General features: G+C 33.0%; 1 protein-coding gene across 1 annotated transcript in view; it reads right to left on the bottom strand.

Moving 5' to 3' along the window:
• Positions 1–1143: 1143 nt before the first annotated feature.
• ASZ1 (ankyrin repeat, SAM and basic leucine zipper domain containing 1) overlaps positions 1144–18596 on the bottom strand; it is a 77564-nt gene continuing 60111 nt past the window's right edge. Inside the window, exons 9-13 of the mRNA NM_001171019.1 lie at positions 17765–17821; positions 16295–16404; positions 4293–4398; positions 3378–3491; positions 1144–1669 (exon numbers count right to left, since the gene is read on the bottom strand). Coding sequence (NP_001164490.1) covers positions 1517–1669; positions 3378–3491; positions 4293–4398; positions 16295–16404; positions 17765–17821 — 540 coding nt within the window. The 3' untranslated portion in view covers positions 1144–1516. The remainder of the gene's footprint in view (positions 1670–3377; positions 3492–4292; positions 4399–16294; positions 16405–17764; positions 17822–18596) is intronic.

Below are 18596 nucleotides of genomic sequence, written 5' to 3' on the forward strand. Positions count from 1 at the left end.
ATCAAATAAGTGTAATACTACCAGCACCCTTAACTTCTGCCCTTGTTTTATTTTTTTTTGCATCAACACTTACAACATCTGCTATCTTTTACTTTATTTGTTGGTTTATTTCCACTATAAATATAAGTTATACAGGGCAGGGATCATCGATTCTCTAACAGCTAGGAAAATGTCTGGCACTTGATAAATGATCAGTAAATATTTGAATAAATGAATGAATGTTGGAAAGAGCATATAATTTGAAATGAAACAGACTGGATTGAAATCCCAGCTTTTTAACTGGCAGTGTGAATTTCAACAATTTACTTCAACAGTCTCTGACTTAATTTCTGTAAAAGAGAAATACCATCACACTATTCTATAATTAAATGAAGTGCTTGCCATAAATTAGGTGTTCAAATGTTAATTTGTCCACCTAGTCTCTCTCCTTCTCCCAAGAAAACCCATAGCATTTCTCTATAGTAAATATTTGAGAATACAACTTCCACATTTTCAAAACAAAAAATTGCAGAAATGTGAGTCTGAAATCCCAAGGTTAAAATGTCACACCAATTCATGCTTTCCAATGAGTAGATGCTCAAAGAATGATGATTCAGCCTCACTGTTTTGGTGCGAGAGCAGAAATTATGAATTATAGTTCCTTATAGCATTCTTCCTTTCCAAAGTTCTTTCCCTTTGTAAGATGTTTATTTCTCAAGCTGTAATAGATCAACTCTATCTGTTTAAGTATGGCACTAGGTCGAGCAAAATTTAAATAGTATATTCTTTGTTAGATTAGGCCTGCCCTTTTATTAACTTCACTTTTAAAATGTAAATATCATTATTTTGTTTTTAAAAAAGTAATCTTATATTACTTCTTTAGATATGAGAAATTATATACCAAATGCTGTTCACTTTTATCATATTTTGGAGTGTTATATACTGTATATGTCATATGTTGCCCAAAGCATTTTACATAAAAAATTCTAATGTACTTTCTCCTTTCTACACTGTCCCCTAGTTTTCTGCCTTTTTACTTTGCATTTATAATATTTTTCCTAAAATATTTACTCCATACTTTAAAATGTTTTATCCTTTAGAATTTTCTGGAATACTTTAAAGGTAATAATTATAATATAATATAAATAAAAAGAACCAGAGGGAAAATAAGAATCAAATGAAAGTTATTGATTTATGAATGCTTCACAAATTCTCCAAGATTTCACTACAATACATGAACACACCTTTATAAATGTTCAAGAATAATAGATAAAACTTTTATTTTGAATGTGATTACAGTCATGTTCAATATCATTACAATTTACTACTTGATCAAAATTAACATGAAAATACAGAAAATTATATTTATAATTCAAACTAATAAACAATTTTCTAAAGAAAAACTCTCTGCTTTGCATTGTCATAATATTTCCCAAGGAACATTAACAAAGAAAGTAATGTGTCACAAATGGTTAAAAGCAATGTTTCTGGGTAGTTTGAATAAGATGTACTACATGAGTTAAAACAAACATTAGGGTTATTTTCTCTGGAAAGTTAGCTTGCAAATGAAAAGAAGAAATCCAAATCCGCATACTGTAACAGCTGTCCTCTTCAAAATTTTACTATTCCATGTAGATACTTCTTCCATTAGTGGTATATGAGTTGGATCATTTTCCCGTTCGTTTTGCAACTATTATTGTATGGAAAAAAGGAAAACAGTTAATGTAAAATACACTGAAAACAAAAAACATCTTTAATTTAAAAAATACAATATCCAGATTAATTCACTGGTTTTAGATGTTGTCAACTCAAGATTCCCAGGGAAGGTTTAGAGTGAACACAGACAATCTTTCCTTCACCACAATCTCATTACATAAATGATAAATTTTACATTAAAAGTGAATGTTATTATAGATTATCACATATTAAAATGGTGTTTTTATGTCTTGGAATAAGGTTCTTCTAATATTAAAGTTTCTATTTTACTTATATCGATGACAAACAATTTATGCTTATTTCCTGTGTTTAAAGATCAATTAATATCTTACATAAAAGCAAACCATTCTTATACTTACAAAAGATGAAATTTAGCAAAAACTGAAAGACTAGATGCTAATGCCAGAAGTTTAATAAAATATTTAGATATAACTGCAGGATCAAATGTCAACAAAAACTTATGTGGCTCTTTTACTACTTCTCAGCAATGAAAGTACATCACTCAGTTTCCAAATTCCCATAAAACTGTTTGCTAAAGCTTCCCCTTCCTGCTTTGTGCATGTGCCTGTGTGTGTGTGCACACATGCGTATGTGTCCAAAAAGAAAGAGAGACAGACAGACAAGGGGGTAGGGCAGGAGGGAGAATAAGCAGAAACTAAAAAAGATCCTTCAAAGATAAAAAGAATCAGGCACATTTATAGAGTGATATTTACTAGGAACATCCTGTGCTGGAGTGGTGATATAAATACCTCTCAACATTACCAGGAATAATGACTTCTAAATTCTCAGTGTAAATATTTAATTAAAAAAGTCTGCAAAATTAATTTTAAATTTATAGCCAAAAAAATGGACTTCAATGCCAGTCTCATTAATACAGGATTCTTCGTCTTAACTTCCAAATGGCTTCATTCAGCAACAGATTCCTTTTTGACACTGATGCTCCACTTACTGAGTCCTGAGACAGTCATTCCTTTTATTAACCAATTACTTCGAATGACCCTTTCTGACAGGAGCCTGTCAGTGTGTTGGTTTGAAAGAGAGTGATGTGGTGTTAAAGTCTAGCCTTGACCTCTCCCACCCTCTCTCGTTTTTACCTCCATGTTTCATTAAAAAAAAAAAAAATCCCCTTAAGTTATTATTGGTAAACTCTGAAATATCATAAGCTTAACAGGCATGATAGTATATTCTCAAATCTAGAAGCCTGAATAAGTTCCCTACATCAAATCTCCTTATGATTACTGCAAATCTACAAAAATCGATCCCCTAGCTTTCTTGAAAATTAAGACTTTCCTGCCCAAAGAACTGTTTTGCCATTATTACAGACTAATAAATATGTTCCCAAGGCTAGTCCTTATACAGCAATTCTAGGTAGAGAAGCTCACAGAAAAAAGAACTTCTAGTTCACTAAATATGAAAATTCCCTTATAGGTATAAAATCTTAAAATAAAAATTATGGTACCTGATTAGATTATCTGTTTTAGTCATTTCATGCCTAAAGCAATGCTTTTTAATTTCATTGATTTCATCTTAATTCTCCACACATACATACTGTCACACTTAGGTTTTTTAGTTCATTTAAAGAAACTGAATTAGTAAGCAACCCTAAGGCAAATATGTCTTAGGGAATTTCTTACACTAAATATTAGAAGTTGATGTGTTATACTTTCATACTAATTAAATACCTTCTGAATTAAGTCTTTTAATTTGCAGACTTCTTCATTCAGATCTTCCACATTACTAACCAGTTCTTCACACACTGAAGTAAAATTCCGTGGAGAAGCCCATTCTAGGACTATCTGTTAATATTTTCAAAAGTTAAATTTTAAATAACAGAACAATTTTTTAAAACTTTATATCCACAATAATTATACAGTATAAACATCAAGTAATATAGTTGAAAAAAATTTTTTTGTTTAGGATAAATCCTGACACCAAAATGAAGTCAGTAATTCACGTGAATACTTTAATCACCTTGCTACATTAATTTCTTAAATAAATGTACATATAACTTTCTATATGAAGATTAATGTAGTAATAATATTTATTAATTTCTGAAGGTATTTAAAATGACAATTCCCATATGTGTGTTATATGAAAATCATAGGAAAACAAGTACATTTAAAAATTTTCACTGTAGATAAAGAGGTAAAACCAAATCACAGGAAAAGCTACAAAATAAATTTGCAGGTCACTTATACTCTATTTAAAATTTCCTTCATTAAAACAGCTTATATTGATACAATTTTTTAATAACACTCAACACACTGTTTTGTTTCAACTTTCACTTGGGTCTCCTTTCACTTTGTATATTAAACAATTAAATCCTCTTTAAGAACAAATGATAAGTTCAATATATAGATAAGTTTAATTTTTGGTCTGACACATTTTCCTTTACTGAAAGGCTAGAACATAAATATTTCCCATCAATTATTACATGGGGGAGTAATATTTAAAAATTGACTTATTTAGATCTTATGTGATTTTTCCCAAACAACTGATTTTACCAGATCAGTAACGCTTTATCGATTGATCATGAACTTATCTGGATTGTTCTTCAGCATCCATATTTTCTTCACTTAATAATTTTTGTAGAATACCTTGTGAGAATTTACAGGTAATTCAGTAATGATATTCTGTACAGCTGTTATTAAATGGCCACATTGTTTGTTTAATTTCAGAAGAAAGTTGAGGAACTCATCACCACTAAAGAAAGGAAACAAACAAGCAAATAGAAATCACTGATTAGAGCAATTTTCTTCATTCTACTAGGTAGTTATGAAAAACCTAATCATAAATGAGGTCTTTCAAAAATATTTATGGAATAGCTAATGTGTATTAGGAACTCAAATAGGCATTAAATATAAAAGAAAAAAGTCTCCAATTTTGTGGATCTCAAAGACTAGGAGATGTACATCCAATTTTAACAATATTATTCATAGAGACACATGAGGGAAGATGAAAGTAGCAAGGTTATCTAGCATGTGAATTACACTGAATTACATATTTTTATGCTTATTTTTCTTTTAATTCTCCCCAACAACCCTCTTAACACTGGTTTATAGTTGAGATACCTAAAACTCAGGAAAAATGACTTTAATAGTACAAAATATGATGGTGATTAGAAATACTTCATAAAAATGATACTTGAGTCTGGAGCTGAAAAGTAAGTCTCCCAGTCATGTGTGGAAGGGAAGGTACTCTAGAGGGAGAGACTCAGCAGGAGCAAAATTACAGAGGGAAGAGGTCACTAAGGTGTAGTTAAAGCACAGATTATGAGAAAGCAGTAAGAGAAAAGGCTTGATGTAACCATTTATTAAAGAATTTTTATCTTCTTGATAATGTAGTTACTGAAGAATTTTAAGCAGGAAAATGAAAAACCAGATTTTTGTATGAGCGATTTTATTTGGAGAGTGGTATGGATTAGGAACACAAAAACGAAAAGAGATAATTGGGAGCTTAAGGATCTGGCAGAGGCAGTGTCACTGCAGAAGGAGGCAGAGTGATGGCTTAAGAAACTTTTAGGAGAATAAACTGAAGATGGTGGCTCGCATGTAAAAGAAAAGAATACAAGATGATTCTCAGGTTTTGGCTCATGGAAGACAGTGCCACCAATCATGGAAATGAGTTTGGGTGGGTGGTGGGGAGATTAGGAGATGAAAAGATAAGGCTGTGATGCAATAATAAAGAGCACACACTTTTTAATGAAGAGTGGGTATTAAGCTTCCACACTTACTGGTCTTATGATCTTAAGCAAATCTAATCTTGAGCCAAATATTTTCTTTTATCTAGAAGGGAGACAACAGAACTGTCAGGGGGCTGGATAAAGTGCCTAGTGTTGTGTCCAGCATACAGCTGGCATTCATGCAAACTTAATTATGATAACTTCAATGATGATGCGACATGCAGATGGCAATGACCAGTAAACAACAGAAAATGTAGGTCTTGCAAGAGTATTTATCCTGGGGGTCTACAGACTCATGGAGGACAAGGTTAAGCACGTTAATTAAGTAAGCTAGGTCCACTGATTTTGGCAATGTGGAGACACTGGTCATGAGATTGGCTGAGAGAAGTCAATTTAAGCAGAAACTCCAAAGAAACTTACATAACCAATATAAATGTTGGCCAAGGATATGAAAAGCAATTCAAAGAGAAAAAACAAAATTTGAATGGATAAAATAGGGCAATAAAATAATCATGATACTGCAATCTAGCAGAATGACCAAAATTAAGTTGATTATTGAAAGCTGACAAGCACAAGAGATGACCTTTCAGAAGAGTCCTTTAACAGTATCTATGAAAATAAAAAAGGTTCTGGGGTTGGCTTTGTGGCACAGTTGGTTAATCTGCTGCCTGCAACACCAGCATCCTTTATGGGTGCCAGTTCGAGCTCCACTTGTGATCCAGCTCCCTGCTAATGTGCTTGGGACAGCAGCAGAAGTACTTGGGCCCCTGTACCCATGTGAAAGACCTGGAAGAAGCTTCTGACTCCTGGCTTCAGTCTGGCCCAGCCCTGGCCCTTGTGGCTATTTGGGGAATGAACCAGAAAATGGAATATTGATCTCTGTATTTTTCCCCACTCCCCTCTGTAAGTCTGTCTTTCAAATAAAAATAAATATTTTTTAAAAAGACAAGAAAAAAATTCATAAAAAACTAATACTATGAAGCAAGAAGAATACTTCTAAGTCCAAATAGAAATTCTTGGAAGTTCTGACTACAAACTATACAGTTTTTTTTCACATTATTTCTAGGAGGAAAGATAAAACCAAGCAAGTTCAACCTCCAGTAAAAGCAATAGTCTCCAGTAAAAGCAAGTTCAACCTCCAGTAAAAGCAATTTTCTCATTTTACCAGGATGTAGGTAAATTTTTATTTTAAATGAGTCTTTTCTCTTAGATATTTAGGTGGTTAAAATAAGTTTTATAAAATATAAACTTCATAAAAATACTATACATGCAGTGAAAAGTGCCTGATAGTTGCTTTCAGAAAACAAATTGAAAATAAAAAATATTTAGATAAGCCTTTGCTCTATTTAGCAATAAGACAATATTTATAAAAGCATTTGGAAAACAATTCCATTTCTTTCTGCAGGTACCAATGCCATCTTACTAGTTAAAGTGATCAGTTTAAGTTCATAACTGATCATAAAGATAGGATTAAGTATCAAAGGGATCACATAAACAAGACCAGTGTCTGCTAATAATAATTGATAGAAGTAAAAAGGAGAGAACGATCCAACATGGGAAGTGGGATACACAGCAGACTCTTAGAATGACAAATGCCCTAAACAGCACTCTGGCCTCAGAATCAGCCCTTAAGGATCTGGCTAAAAAGTCCATGAGAGTATTTCATGCATGGAAAGCCAAGACACTGTGGCAAAAACTGACCTAAATGAAAGATCTCTGTGAATGAGATCCCAGTGGAAAGAATGGGCCATCAAAGAAGGAGGTACCTTTCTCTGAAGGAAGGAGAGAACTTCCATTTTGATTATGGCCTTGTCTAAATAAGGTCAGAATCTGTGAACTCAAGAGGCTTCCATAGCCTTGGCAGCTCATGACAAGAGCTTCAGGTGATTACTGATGTCATAAATAAGAGTGTCAATTGTTAAATCAACAACAGGAGTCACTGTGCACTTACTCCCCATGTAGGACCTCTGCCCTTAATGTGTTGTACTATGCGAATTAATGGTAAAAATAGCCTTCAAACAGTTCTTTATACTTTGTGTGTCTGTGTGGGTGCAAACTACTGAAATCTTCACTTAGTATAGAGTTGATCTTCTCTATATAAAGATAATTAAAAATGAATCAATGCAGAATGGGATGGGAGAGGGAGTAGGAAATGGGATGGTTTGCAGGTGGTTATGGGGGAAGAATCCAAAAACTGTACTTTGGAAAGTTATATTTATAAAAGTTTTCTATAAAAAAAGAAAGAACAGAAATTAAAAAGTATCAGACATATTTCTGCCAAAGTAATAGCAGTGATTTGCTTGTTTTTGTTTACATGTGATATTTATATAAGGTACACTTATATTTTTGTACTCTTTTTTAAATCTTAAAAAGATTAATGAGTAATTCATTAATGTTATATATTTATAGACATTACTTTTTTAAAAACAAAGTTGAAAAAGCACTATTTGCATCAAAACTGGTATTTTTTACTTTAGTTCCCACATATAAGGGAGAGAACATGTGGTACTTTTTTCTGTGTCTGGCTTATTTTACTCAACATGTATCCTCCAGTTCCAACCATTTTGCTGCAAATGATAGAATTCCATTCATTTTTATAGCTTAGTAACATTCTATTTGTTATATATACCATGTTTTAATTATCCAATCATCTGATGATGGACACCTTAGTTGATTCCATATTTTGCCTATTGTGAACAGTGATGTTGTAACCGTGGTCAAGCAGGTTATCTCTTTGATACAATGAGTTCATGTCTTTTAGGTAAATGCTCAGTAGTGGGATTGCTGGGTTCACATGCAGAGTATTTCTAGTTTTTAAAGAGATCTCCATTCTCTTTTCCACAGTGGATGTACTAACTTATATTCCCACCAATATCTTTTTCAATTTAATAAGCTTAAATAGATTAAAATCTATTGAGAACTGTCATTCAAAATAGAAACTGATGACAGGAATGTAATTCTAGATAGGTGAGTCACAAACATGTATGTGGAATATAATCTGATCAGCTATTATTCTGAAGAAAGTAAGACTGATAAATTAAGAACTCAGATCAAATAAGCAAATAATATTATAAGCAAAAGTACAGCCTTTCATTATCATTAATGAAAGGGAAAGAGACAGTTTTATCATGAGACATCATTTTCAGGGCCACTGAATATGGAAAGGCAAATTATGCAAAACTTTGCCACATGCAGTTTATATCATAAACCACATGGATGGTACCTTCTTGTCAGAATGAAACAGTATACATAACCTGCACAACTCTATAAGAATTATGTAAAAATTATGTAATCAAGAATTTAAAATAAGCAGATATGATATAAGTATGGTAGACTATGTGAAGGATCTTCATGAGTTCCTAGAAAGTATTATGAAAAAATTGTGCATGGATTTCAAACTTTTTGTACCAAAATAAATGAGTCTTTTCATTCCATTTTTCCATGAACTTTTTAAGTATCCTCAAATTATCTGATCAAATTATATTCCCCTTACTGAGCTAACTACTATCAGTTAGTCACTCCTTGTTACAGAATTATAACTAATGCTCCAATGACCTGAGGTTTGGCCACATGACTTGGTTAGGCAAAGAAAATATGACTTGGGAGTGACTCTGTAACTCCTGAACAGAAGCTTCAAGAGAGACTGACTGGTTCCACTATGTATTTTTCCCTGTATCATGAGAATAGCATCTCCCAGACTGGGACTGTTCCTCCAGCTTGCTATCAGAATAACAAACAAACAAGGAACGCAAATGCAAACAAGGAACAAACCAAATGGTTATAAGTAACTGAGAATTAAATGAGATCTAGAAGGTTATTTGTTACTGCACCAAAACGCAATGTAAGTGAACTAAAACAACAGTACATATTTTAAAAGTTCAAGTCAAGTAGTTGTTTAAAGTTCAAAATTTGTATAAAGTTATTACAAATAAATCTTATGTGCTCATTGTACAATATCTGAAAAAATTAAAATCATTAAAAATATGACTACCCAAAGAACATGAATGGTGTTATTTTTCCAAATATTTTCTTACAGCATACATTTTCCTTCAATATTTTTCCTGTGGATACAAACAACTATATAACACTTCATTTGCCATGATATATTGCATCTTTTATATTTATTATGAGTATTTTTATGACATTGTTTCTATGTTTCTATGACACTGTTTCAAAACTTATTTAAACTATAGAAAAATTAATTATATTGATGCAACCTAATTCAATAATTTCTTTGATACTGAAAATTTAGAGTTTCTAATCTTATCATATTTATAAATAACTTATGAGAACAATATATCCTTACATAAAATTTCCTATCTATGAAGATTTTTCTTTTTTGAGGGGGAGTGGTTTCCTTGACAGGCATGATTTTGAGATGGTTTTAACACATTCAAGTGAACGTCAGGTGGCTCAGAGCTCAGAATAAAAGTGTGGGCAGAAGCTGTTGAAAACTTTAAGACATGGATAAAAATTTATTATTTCTGTTCAAAATGTCTTCTAGTAGTAATGGAATGCTTACTAACATTTTAGAATTGCATTCATTCTGCAAACATACTAAAGGCAGAGAAAGTAAATGTGTGCATTTGCATTTTTTTAGTGGAGTTGATTTTAGAAAATCTGACACAGAAGAAAAGTATCTTAAAATAAATCAGTAGCTATATTTCTGAAGCCACATTACCAGGAGATTATAATCAATCAATTCAACTTTTCCTGCTGTTAGTTTTCTTATGACTTAGTGACTAATTTCTTCTTTAAAGAATGACTTTGTACAAATGGGAAATAAAACCTTTTCCATAACAACATGTAAACAAAGTCTCTGATTTAATAACAAGGTCAAATTCCTGGAATATATGTCTGCCAGTTTTTATTTTTTAAAAAATTCAGCACTTTTAATAAGTGAACCATTTAGGATTCTGAACATTCTTTAAGTTTATTAAATACCACAAAGTAAATTCATAGGGCAACTCTGACATCATACAAATGTTATATTAAAAATTTTAACTTGCAAGTCAGTCGTGTAGAACTTAAAATATTCCTTCACAGAAATAATGGTGAAAAAATTAAGGAACACAGATATTAAAAACGGTCTGCTGATTTTAAGGGCTATAATGTTATTCTGAAGTAATGAGGCATTATTTTGAATACTGATATTCTTGTTATAAGGAGATATATTAAGACAAAGGAATGAGGAATATCTGGCATATAAACTTTAGAATACAGTGGTTTTTTGAAAAAGAGACTGGGTAAAATGCAATTAATCTGACCAGGGGTAATGAGAGGCAGAAAATTAGGGAAAATGTAATTGATACACAAATCTCTAAAGGAGAAAGAAAACCATTGTAAAAAAAACAAATTTTATAGGCTAGTTATAGGTAGCATTGATAAATGGGATAAGTTCAAAATTACCTAGTTGGTAGAAGAAAAACAATTATTACGGATTCTTAAGGATTCCAAAATCTACATATTTTTACTATGGCTGAGGTCTCTATATCAAAAATTCCTAAACAGAGAGGTAATCACATAATTTAAAAGGCTGAAGAGGTCTCACAATTTTTCTGTTCTATCGTACATTTAAATTCGTTATGGGGCCATGTTTTAGGACAGTGGGTTAAGCTGAGACTGGTGTTCTGGGCTGCAGGCTATGAACTGAACCAGCCCTAACTGTTAGGGGAATTTGGGGATTAACAGAGGATGGAAAATCTTTCTCTGCCTATCTCCCTACCATTCTGCCTTTCAAATTAATATAAACAAACATTTAAATCATACTTAAATAATAAAAATAAAATTTTAAAAATGTTTTAGATATGAAAAAATCCAGATGAAATATTATATACAGTGAAACTATGACCTTATTTTGTACATTGTATTTTTATTAATGTAGTTGAAAAGGGCTAGTTTTTCACAACTAGGTAAGTGACACTGCTAACCTAAACTGAGTCAATAATCACATAAAGCCTTAGTGATTCTTTAGGATATTAAGTTAGGTTTTACTCATCCTATATTTTTATTTAGTTTTTGTTTTAACTTTTATTTAATAAATATAAGTTTCCAAAGAACAGCTTATGGATTACAATGGTCCCCCCCCCCCCATAACTTCCCTCCCACCTGCAACCCTCCCATCTCCCGCTCCCTCTCCCATCCATATCAAGATTCATTTTCAATTCTCTTTATATACAGAAGATCAATTTAGTATATATTAAGTAAAGATTTCAACAGTTTGCACCCACACAGAACATAAAGTGTACAATACTGTTTGAGTACTAGTTATAGCATTAATTCACATTGAACAACACATTAAGGAAGGTACCTCCTTCTTTGATGGCCCGTTCTTTCTACTGGGATCTCACTTGCAGAGATCTTTCATTTAGTTTTTTTTTTTTTTTTTTGTTTTGTTTTGTTTTGTTTTGCCAAAGCGTCTTGGCTGTCCATGCCTATAATACTCACATGGGCTCTTCAGCCAGATCAGAATGCCTTAAGGGCTGATTCTGAGGCCAGAGTGCTGTTAGGACATCTGCCATTCTAAGTGTATTCTGCTGTGTATCCTATTTCCTATGTTGGATTGTTCTCTCTTTTTTAATTCTATCAGTTAGTATTAGCAGACATTAGTCTTGTTTATGTGATCCCTTTGACTCTCAGAACTATCAGTATGATCAATTGTGAACTGAAATTGATCACCTGGACTAGTGAGATGGCATTGGTACATGACACCTTGATGGGATTGAATTGGAATCCCCTGGCACGTTTCTAACTCTACCATTTGGGCAAGTCAGCTTGAGCTTGTCCCAAATTGTACATCTTCTCCCTCTTATTCCCACTCTTATATTTAACAGAGATCACTTTTCAGTTAAATTTAAACACCTAAGAATCACTGTGTGTTAATTACAGAGTTCAACCAATAATATTAAGTAGGACAAAAAAATACTAAAAGGGATAAAGTATTAAGTTGTTCATCAACAGTCAGGACAAGGGCTGATCAAGTCACTGTTTCTCATAGTGTCCATTTCACTTCAACAAGTTTCCTTTTTGGTACTCAGTCAGTTGTCACCCATCAGGGAGAACATATGATATTTGTCCCTTTGGGACTGGCTTATTTCACTCAGCAGGATGTGTTGCATATTCCTCCATTTTTGTATTTAGTTTTCAAAATTTATTCATTTGAAAGGAAGAGTTAAGAGAGAGGGAAAGACAAAGGATCTAACCACTGGTTCACTCCCCACTGTACAATGGCTGGGACTAGGCCAGGCAAAAGTCAGTAGCCTGGTAACCCATATGGGTGGCAGGAGTCCAAACACTCAGGCCATTCTCCACTGCTTTCCCAAGAGCACTAGCAGGAACCTGGACTGGAAGGGAAACAGCTGGGACTCAAACCAGTGCTCCTTTGGGATGCTAGCACTGAAGGCAGAGGCTTAACCAGCTATTCTCAATGCTGGTCCCTTAGCCATCCTTTTAGTAATCTAGTTAATTTTGGTCTTTCCAGAATCCTTATTAAATTTAATCCAATTGAGTTTTGGGAAATTTGCTTCAGCCTACCAAAACCTGTACCATTGTGACTCTCAAATCTTCATCTAGCCACAAGTCACATGTAGCTTACTGAGCTCTTGAAATCACATAGAGTAGTTTCTCTGATTATAGTGGAATCAAACCAGAATCTGTAACAGAGAAACAACAGGAAAATATCCAAACACATGGCAACTAAACAACATATTTCAAAATAATCCATAGGTGAATGAGGAAGTCTCAAAAGAATTAAAAATATACATAAGAGTGAAAGAAAATGACTACCCAACGTACCAAAGATTGTGGAATGCAAGTAACACAGTGCTGAAAGGGAATAGTAAAAAGGGCTAATTGCTATATAAGAAAGAAAATGTCTCAAATAACCTATACTTCTACTTCAAGAATCCAGAAAAAGTAAATTCAAAACAAGCAGAAGGAAGGAAATAAATTTAACAGCAGACATCAATGAAATTAAAAACTAAATCAGGAAAGTTACTGAAACAAAAACCAGGTTCTTTGCAAATAAATCTGATAAATCTCTAGCAAGACTAAAAGAAGACAGAAATCACTAGTATCATGAGACAGGATGTTACTTATACAATAGATCCTACAGTCACCAAAACAATAACAGCAGATAACTCCAAATAATCTTAGGCTCATAAACTTGACCACTTAGAAGAAATGAATCAAGTTCTTGAAATCCACAAATTACTAAAACTCAGTCCAGATGAAATGGATATTAATAGTCCTATTGCTGATAAAGAAATTGAATTTGTCATTAAAAAGATCCCCCAGAGAAATCTCCAGGCCCAGAGGGTTTCACTGGAGAACACTATATAGTATGCTTAAAGAGTTAACACTAGATCTACAAAATCTTTTAAAAAATTAAAGAAAAGGTAACATTTTCCAACTTGTTTTGTGAGGCCAGTATTGCCCTGATACTAAACTAAACAAAGCACAAAACAGTAGCCTATTGAGCAGTTATCTCTCGTACACTTAGATGCAAAATTCCTTAACAAAACATTGGCAAATCAAATCCAACAGTGCAAAACAAGAGTAATAAACATGGGGTTAATCCAATGCAACGCTGGTTCAATGATTAAATATCCAACAACATAATCAACCATATTAAAAGGCTAAAGAAAAAGTCATATGATCATATCAATTGACAGAGAAAAAGTATCTGATAGGACCTGTGTTGTGGCCCTGTGGGTTAAGCCACTGCTGGTGACTCTGGCATCATCCCCTATTAGAATCCTGGGTTGAGTCCTGGCTACTCTGATTTTGATGTAGATTGCTGCTAATGCACCTTTGAAAGAAGTGGCAGATGACCCAAGTGCTTGGGCCCCTGTCACCCAAGGAGGACACCTGGATGGAGTTCCTGGTTCCTGGCTTCAGCCTGGCCCAGACCTGGCTGTTACAGCCATTTGGAGAGTGAACATTGGATGGACAATCTCCCTGCCTCCCTCTCTGTCACTCTTTAATTTAAACATATAAATAAATCTTAAGGAAAAAGCATCTGACAAGATTCACCAACTGTTCATGACAAAAACCCTCAGAAAAATAGGAATAGAGCAAAATATCTACAGCTAGTATAGTTATATAAAAACAAACTGAATGCTTCCCTCTAAGATTGGGAACAATGTCCACCATCCATAACTCTTGATTCAACATAGTACTAGAAATTCTATCTACTGCAATGAGGAAAGAAAAAGAAATAAAAGGAGTAGAAACTAGAAAGGAAGAAATTAACCTGCCCCTTTTTTAGACTATATAATTTATAAAGAAAATCTGAAGGATGCCAAAAACTCCCAGAACTAGAAAATGATTCAGTAAGATTAAAAAATACTCTGTAGACAAAACAGTCAACTGTACATTGAAACTGAAAATAAAAATTAAATCCAATTAAAATTTATTCAAAGAAAATGAAAATTTAGGAATAAATTTAACAATGTATGTACAGAAACTGTGTAATGAAAATCAAAAATGCTGAGGCAAGCACACCTAAAACTTGTAGATATCTGTGTTCACACATTGGTAGATAACATAGCTGTCTGTTCTACCTAATTGATTAGACCTCATCAACATGAAAAATGCTCTCTGAAAGACATCATTAAAAGGATGAAAAATTACAACGAAAAAATATTTGCATATATACAATAAAACACTTGAACTGGACGATTCCCAAAACTCAATATTAAAAAACAATCAATCTGACAGAAAATGGGAAAACACAAACATATTTCATCAGAGAGGATACACAGATGGCAAGTAAGATATGCAAAGCTGTTTGATATCACTGGTCACTAGGTAAATACTGTATGAGTCATCATATAGTATTTGAGTTATCATAAATACTATAATGAGTTATCACCACTGGCCACTAGGTAAATACTATATGAGTTATATAGTATATGAGTTATCATGAATACTGAGTTATCATCACACATCTATCAGAATGCTAACAAAAAATTAGTGCTGACACAAAATGCTGGTGAGAATTCAGAGAAAATGGATCCACTCACACAGTGCTGAGGGGAATATAAAATGGTAGTACTATTCTGGAAAGCAGTTTTTTTTAAAAAAAAAAAAAAACAACAAAACTAAACATGCAGGTACCATACAATCTAGGAACTACCCTCTTAGGCATTTATCCCTGAGAAATGAAAACTTATTTTCTAACAGAATCTTGTAAATCAATGTTCAAAGCAGTTTTATTTGGAATAACCCCAAACTAAAATCTTCTCAAATGGCTAAATCTGACTGGGTAAATGGCCTAACAATCTGTAGAATATACTGGCAGGCATGAATTTCCAATTTTTTTGCACCAAAATAAATTTATCTTTTAATTCCATTTTCCACAAACTTTTTGAAGTACCCTCATATAGTTATTTCAAATTAGAAGTTAAAAAATCATTTACTACTTTATATTAATATATTTCAAAATAGTTCAGTATTATTAAGTTCTTGATAAGTTTAAAATATTAGAAATGAAGTTTACATATTAATCATATAATTTCTCACACATTAAGGCTGAAAATATAACTGAGCTACATGAATGCTTTCTTACTGCACTATGTGAAAATATTACTACTTTGAATTTTCAAGTTGACTTCTAAAATGATTTAACAGAGTAAACACTATACTATATAAGTTCAATTAGCAGGGTACAATGACAAAAATAAAACAAAAATATTTCTATATGAATAAAAATGATTATTTTGCTTTTTGGTAGAATTACTTTATAAAAATTGACTTTAGAAAGTACATCCATTTCAGAACACAGTATATTCCAAAATCCATTTCCCTAAAAAAAGGTTAAAATCAAGAAAAATGACTCAGACATTATCAAAATTGAACTAAAAAAGAACAGTTGGTTCTAAACAATATTAAAGTAAATTAGTAAGTTAACTTTACCTGATTTCCAACTTTGCCACCTCAGGTAACTCTCCAAATTTTATCTCCTCTACCTCTAGTTCTTTAAGAGCAGCCAGAATTTTCTGCTGGTCTTTACTGGTAATTCCATTCTAGGTAGAAATAATTTGAAGGTACAATAAGATAGTTGTATTTGAGTAATTAACATATTAAGAGTTTCTAAAGAAGTTTTCTAGTTGAGGAATTTACTTCTTAAAAATAGATATTGGAAAAACAGTAAATAAACTAAAATGATTATATGGTTTGCTTGCAATTGTGATTGACAAGGTTAGTTATATCACTAAAATATTTAGACATAAAGTGAACGTAGTTAGTTTTTTTGCAATGCTAATACTTGCGACAGACCCCAAATTACTAGACCTTAATAGATACCTATTATAAATCACAATAAGGCAATTTTTTCTTCAAAATGTTATTTAAAATATTATCAGTGATAAGTGAGAACTAGTGATTTTTGGGCTGGATTCCTCTTTATATTAAACTAAATTTTCTATCTCAGATTTAAATAAGTAGTATGCTCATTCTGATTGCTAGTGATATTAAAGAATTCAAGTTTCCAATGTGCTCATACAGCAAGATCATGCTTTTGGATACCCTCTGTGTGTCAAAGGACCTCTCGTTCTCCCCACAGCCATTTTCAAATTGTTAATAATACTACATAACAGAAACAACAAAAGGCTTGATAATTTTGGGAACCCAAAATAAAGCATTTTATTTGGAAGATGTAATATATATACACACACACATATCCACCTATATCTAAGCAGCCTGTTTTACAATGTATTTCACAACTGGAAGTGAAACACCAGTTTTAGTTCAGATGTCATGTCAGTCTGAAGAAAAAAAAAATGAAACTGCTCCATGTCTTTAGATGTCCTTTAAGTAATTTAATGCTGCAATAAGATTTTAGGTATGGTTATTCATAAGCATATCTAATCAAGAATCTAGGAAGAAATCAGTCAGGGGGTCTGGCTCTAGGATTTTTTTTTTTTTTTTTGACAGGCAGAGTGGATGGACAGTGAGAGAGAGAGACAGAGAGAAAGGTCTTCCTTTGCCGTTGGTTCACTCTCCAATGGCTGCCGCGGCTAGCGCACTGTGGCCAGCGCACCGCGCTGATCCGATGGCAGGATCCAGGTACTTATCCTGGTCTCCCATGGGGTGCAGGGCCCAAGGACTTGGGCCATCCTCCACTGCACTCCCTGGCCACAGCAGAGAGCTGGCCTGGAAGAAGGGCAACCGGGACAGAATCCGGTGCCCCGACAGGGACAGAATCCGGTGCCCCGACCGGGACTAGAACCCGGTGTGCTGGCGCCGCAAGGGGGAGGATTAACCCAGTGAGCCAGTGAGCCGTGGTGCCGGCCTTAGCTCTAGAATTTTAAAAACAGGAAATAAAAGAATTCACAACTTTAAAAACATTAAAGAATATATCAAGTTTTTGAAACTGATACTAACCTGCGTAAACTCATCTTTTCTCATGGTCAAAAGGTGTCTTAAAGTTATATCCCTTTCCTGAAGAGAAGGGGAGAGGGTGGAAGTCACTTTTCAATATAAATAAAACAATAGAAGGGGAATCAGACAAACATACGTGTTAGTCATCTATATGCTCTGCTCCTAAAGAACTTTCAACTTTCTAGAGTGGACAAGATATGTAGATAAAAACTACTCTATTAGGTAGGTAGTAATGAATATCACAATGCCTGTATTCATCTAAGGAATAAACGCAGGTTAGTTTCTAGATCCAAAGAAAATGATTACCATTTGTATTTGTTTACACAGAAAAGCAGTTTTATACACTGACACAAATTATTTTTTAATAAATATTTGAAAATTTCTGACTGTATCATATTAAACCATATATAATACATATTTCTACATAAGATGTTTCCAAATAGGACCAAGTTTCAAGATGTATGGTAAAACCCAACTCTGAAATATCTGAAGAGAAGGTGTTCTGTCTTAAAAGTGCTTCACTACTTCAGCATCCTCATGTAGCTGATAATAATTGTAACCTACTCAAATCACATATACTGAAATGTATGCTTCAAGCACCTAAAAAGTGCTTGACATATTGTTTAACTGAACCGTCAAGACAACTCTACACTAGGTATTATCATCTTTATGAAAAACCCTAATAAATGAAGGGTTTTCAAAAAATTCATGGAAATGTATATTATGAAACTGCTATGCATGGATTTCAATTTGTTTTCCATCAAAATAAAATTACCTTTTATTTCCATTTTTTCATGAACTTTTTGAAGTAACCAAGTATTTCAGTGAATCATTA

Source organism: Oryctolagus cuniculus, chromosome 3 (assembly GCF_964237555.1).
Source record: "Oryctolagus cuniculus chromosome 3, mOryCun1.1, whole genome shotgun sequence".
NCBI classification, from domain to species: Eukaryota; Metazoa; Chordata; class Mammalia; order Lagomorpha; family Leporidae; genus Oryctolagus; species Oryctolagus cuniculus.